This window comes from Nanorana parkeri, unplaced genomic scaffold, assembly GCF_000935625.1.
Source record: "Nanorana parkeri isolate BGI_ZX_2015 unplaced genomic scaffold, ASM93562v1 scaffold2007, whole genome shotgun sequence".
In the NCBI taxonomy this organism is placed as follows: Eukaryota; Metazoa; Chordata; class Amphibia; order Anura; family Dicroglossidae; genus Nanorana; species Nanorana parkeri.
This window is the reverse complement of record NW_017308275.1, coordinates 145713-150213: the sequence shown is the minus strand read 5'-3', so window position 1 is coordinate 150213 and position 4501 is coordinate 145713. Positions and strand designations below refer to the sequence as shown.

The 4501-nt window shown below is 45.6% G+C and overlaps 1 protein-coding gene across 2 annotated transcripts in view; it reads left to right on the top strand.

Moving 5' to 3' along the window:
* Positions 1–4501, top strand: part of TSTA3 (tissue specific transplantation antigen P35B) — a 17828-nt gene that overhangs the window by 9057 nt on the left and 4270 nt on the right. For both annotated transcript variants that reach the window (XM_018572364.1, XM_018572363.1), the window contains exons 3-5: positions 467–581; positions 1378–1506; positions 2809–2882. In XM_018572364.1, coding sequence (XP_018427866.1) covers positions 467–581; positions 1378–1506; positions 2809–2882 — 318 coding nt within the window. The remainder of the gene's footprint in view (positions 1–466; positions 582–1377; positions 1507–2808; positions 2883–4501) is intronic.

Sequence of the window (4501 nt, the reverse complement as noted above, 5' to 3'; positions counted from 1 at the left end):
TAAATAGAGGGGTGGAGGAGGCAAAGATCCAAGCAGAAACGAGATCCTTGCATTGCAGGTACAACTTCCTCTCCAGCAAGGAGAACAGTGAGCAGCGCAGTAGTTATATCACCAAATTTCACCTCCGATCTGGTGAGACTAGCAGTTAGAGGGAGCAGTGCCTTAGGTGATCTCACACTGCAGATGTATAGCTATAAGGATACAGAGCAGGAAGGCCTGGGCCCTGGACCAATCACACAGATCTGGAAGAAATACACAAAGCTCACCAAGATTCCAGAACACACACGGCTCTTGTTTGGGGAGGATATTTGCTAATATCGTTTAAAAGTGCCCCCCTCCCTCCCCCGTATTGGTATATAAAAAGCTGTCATGCGATACTTCCTGTGAGATACATTTATATCTGTTGTCATTCTGTGAACACGCCCCTCTAATCTGCCCCTTTTTATCCCGCCCCCCTCTCCCCCAGGAGCGCTGCAGACACCAGAGCGTTGTTCGAGAAGCACAGGCCCACCCATGTCATTCACTTGGCGGCCATGGTGGGCGGGCTGTTCCGGAATATGAAGTATAATCTGGATTTCTTGGTAAGACTTGGAAGATACAGCGTGGAAATTATAAATCGTACTACATATGGATGACATTTTTGAAGTAGTATTTTCAGGAGAGACGTATACTGTATACCAGGGGTAGGCAAAGCACCACATATACCTGTAGATCCTGCCAGTGAAGTCCACCTAACGCAGCTTTCTATGACTGGGTGACAACAGTGCTGCCCCGCTCCTGAATTCAGAGCAGAGTTGTCGTGCTTATGTAGGCTGTGCCTGTTTGTACTACATTGGGGAGGAGAAGTGGCAGGGGGGCGTGGCTCTCAGCATTGTCACTGCTGATTCATAAGCCTGTAGCTCATCAATCCAGCACCTGGTCGCATCTAGTCCCGCCCACTGCTATCTGGATTGACAGCACTGTGTCTGCAGCTGAAACCCTCCCACTGTGAGCTGCAGTGTCTGAGAGGGGGAGCGTGTGAGACACAAATTAAGGATTTGGCTCAGTAAAGGAAGTCTTTTTTTTTTTTTTTCGTTTTTTTTTTTTCTTCTTTATTTTGCATCATGTGCGACTGAATGTAGGGGCATGTTTAGACGTCATACAGGAGAATTTAGTTGTTGGATTTCCTATTGGCAAAATATGAAATCCAAATGCTTAATGCTTCACAGGGAACGCAGCTGGAATGGCAGAATGTGCTGAGGAATCTCCCCAGATAATTAATTTAATAAATGTGCCGAATATTTTGATGTAGATAAATCGGTCAATGATTGGTTATTGAGTCATGAATCTACACCGTGTCCTGACCCCCTCCCCCCCCTAACATGTTCTCCATTCCAGAGGAACAATCTCCATATCAATGACAACGTCCTGCACTCGGCATACGAGTTAGGGGTGGAGAAGGTTGTCTCCTGTCTCTCCACCTGCATCTTCCCCGACAAGACCACCTACCCCATCGATGAGACCATGGTGAGTGTATGTTGTCAGATCAGATTGTATGAGAATGAGATCACTTGTGCCGTGAATATTGATGTTTACAAAAGAGCTCAACGAATTGTCAGAGGCTGCGGGACCTCCAAAATGGTTCTAAAAGTCCAAATTGTTACACAACACGCCCGAGAAAAACGTAATCAAATACAAAGGGTGGGTTTTGTATGCCATGTCTCTTCTCCCCACTGCCGGCTGGACCGTATAAATATAGTTCAGACTGGAGACAGAGAGATACAAAGTAACATTGTTTATAAACATTGATCAGAGGGAGATACAAAGTAACATTGTATATAAACATTGATCAGAGGGAGATAGAGAGATACAAAGTAACATTGTATATAAACATTGATCAGAGAGAGAGAGATACAAAGTAACATTGTACAGACAATATTACCAAAATAAACCCCTGTTTGTCTTTAAAAAATGATAAATGTGTTACTTTATCTCAAAGAATAAATGCACTTTCAGGCAAAATCAAAATTACCCGCAGATGCATACAGGCAGCCTACCAGCTTGGGGGCTTCAGTTTTTTTTTGTTTTTCCCCAGTATTGCTGTGGAGCTGTTGTCCACTCCCTGGTGATCTGGGAACCCTGAGCTTGAAATGCAGGAGCGGAATACATGAAAATGCCCACTGCAGGCTCCTCTCTGCCCGTTCTAAGTCATTTTTCACATTTCCCAAGCGGTTAAATTGTGATTTGGCCATTCAGGAAGCAGAAGAAAGAAGTTAGATTTCACAAGTTTCATGAAGTACACTCCCAGTGACCCCGTGAGGTGCTTTCTGGATTCCAGTTGTAGGAATTACAGAGAATTCAGGTTCATGTAACTCTTTGATTTTAGTAACATGACAATATTTTCTGGCTTGCACTGTTTGGTGCCACTTGTTGTTGTTATTATTATTATACAGGATTTATATAGCGCCAACAGTTTGCGCAGCGCTTTACAATATAAGGAAGACATTACAGTTACAATACAATTCAAGACAAGATGGTAAGGAGGGCCCTGCCCCTGAGGGCTTACAATCTAAAAGAGGAGGGGGAAATGATACATGAGGTAGCTGTGGTAATGAATTATGTGAGAATGTGAAGGTACAGTGGTTAGGTTGAGGTGGGATTGTTAGCTGGAATTGTCCTTTAATTCCTTCAATCCTGGGCTGATGTCACAATGAGCTGTGTATATGGACGGGGTTTACAGTAAGGGCTGTTGATGCTTCATGACATGGCTGTACTATAAGGAAGGCTCCTTGTTGATTCCCCGTCTCCTCCTCCTCCACCCTCCTTCAGATCCACAATGGACCACCCCATGACTCTAACTTTGGTTATTCCTACGCCAAGAGGATGATCGACGTCCAGAACAGGTGAGCTTGGAGCTACAGGATGGCTGCCATGACCTACCAGAGTAACTGGATTATTGAGCTTTGGAGGGGAGTCGTCTGCTGGTCCTTCAGTCTCTGTACACATTTTAGCAGCCGTCACCCGGAGTGAAATGTTTTACCAGTTGTGAACAATTGACGTGCTGCAGACATCCAAAAACACTTCATGAAGGTACAGCGGATGTGTTTATTACACCCTGTCCTTCTGTCCCTCTGCCGCTCCCCCTCACACATGCCACCAATTCTTGACTGTCAAAATGACAGCCGGGAGTTGCTGTGTAAATACAGCAGATTTAGAAGCCACTTCTGATACAATGTTTATAGACAATGTTCAGATGGGATACAGAGTATTATTGTTACTTTTGTATCTACTGTTCAATTATCTTCAGATCTGAGGGATGAGTTTTCTATCTGCATATAATATCATTATTAAAGTGACACTAAACTCCGGAGTTAAATCTTAAAAATACGTTCAAATCCCTGAACCGTGAACAACAATGTATCTGATTTGGTGTCTCACTCGGCTGCAGATCCTCCAATCATCTCTGAATGGGTGCTGACCTTCTGGAGCGTGGCTACTTGTGTTCCCCATGGTCCCTGTGTGTGTTGTAAAGTAGTCACCGCTCCAAGCTCGCTCCCGGGATGGACTACAATCTCCTGTTTAGTTTACCAATTTGTACTGAGATTGTAGTCCATCATCTCCTGAACAGCAGCTGACAGCGGGATCTCCCGCATAGCTATGGAAATAGGAGAAGGCAGAGCGCAGGAGTGAATGATGCAATTTAGCTCTTAAAGAGACCCTGTCCCTCTGCCCATTCAATGGGACGGCACCTTTGCAAATCTCCCCGCCGCCTATCCTTCTATTTCATATGGAAGTGTGGGACATTACAGGGGGGCAGTGATGTCACTCCCTCCGTCATGTGACAGTGTACGGGCCTATAATTTAGCTGCTAGTCCTGTGTATTGCATTATGGGTATGGAGGATCTCCCATGATCCTCCATACCTGTAAGAATTGGGAATTGTTGCCAGCTGTGCTCAAGGAGGTTAGAGGCAGGAGCGCACTGAGGATGAGGTGTAGCAGTGTTTTGTTTTGGGGTGGAGGGCCTTAGCAAAGACACTGTCACTGACAGTGTCTCTTTAACCTTGGGGCAGCTCTGACAGTTTCACGTTTCAGGAATCGGAGCAGCCGAGGGGTAACACACTGAGTTCAGGTATGTAATAATCAGTAGTATGGGTGCAGTGGACCATCAGGACAAGGAGGGAGGGGTGCAGGTGACGGTCACTCAGGATTGGAATTGTGTGTTTTTGCTCTGAGAAACCTTTTGGATAGAGTGAGGAAGGATGAGGACTTCTGTCCTAGTTATTCCTGTCTGTGTCCCCGGTGGGCCGATTTTTCTCCCACTTCCTGAAAATGTTGTCACCAGAACAGGATGTAGAGGAAATCTCAGTGGGGACACAAATTAGACAGATATTCTAACCCTCCTCACTGCACCCAAAGCTAAGCTGGAGCTCCTCTGTAATGTTTCTCGGATGATTGTATGCAATGTAATGACCCCTTTCCTCTCCTCTCCCCTCCCCTTCCTCTCCCCTCCCCCTCCCCTCC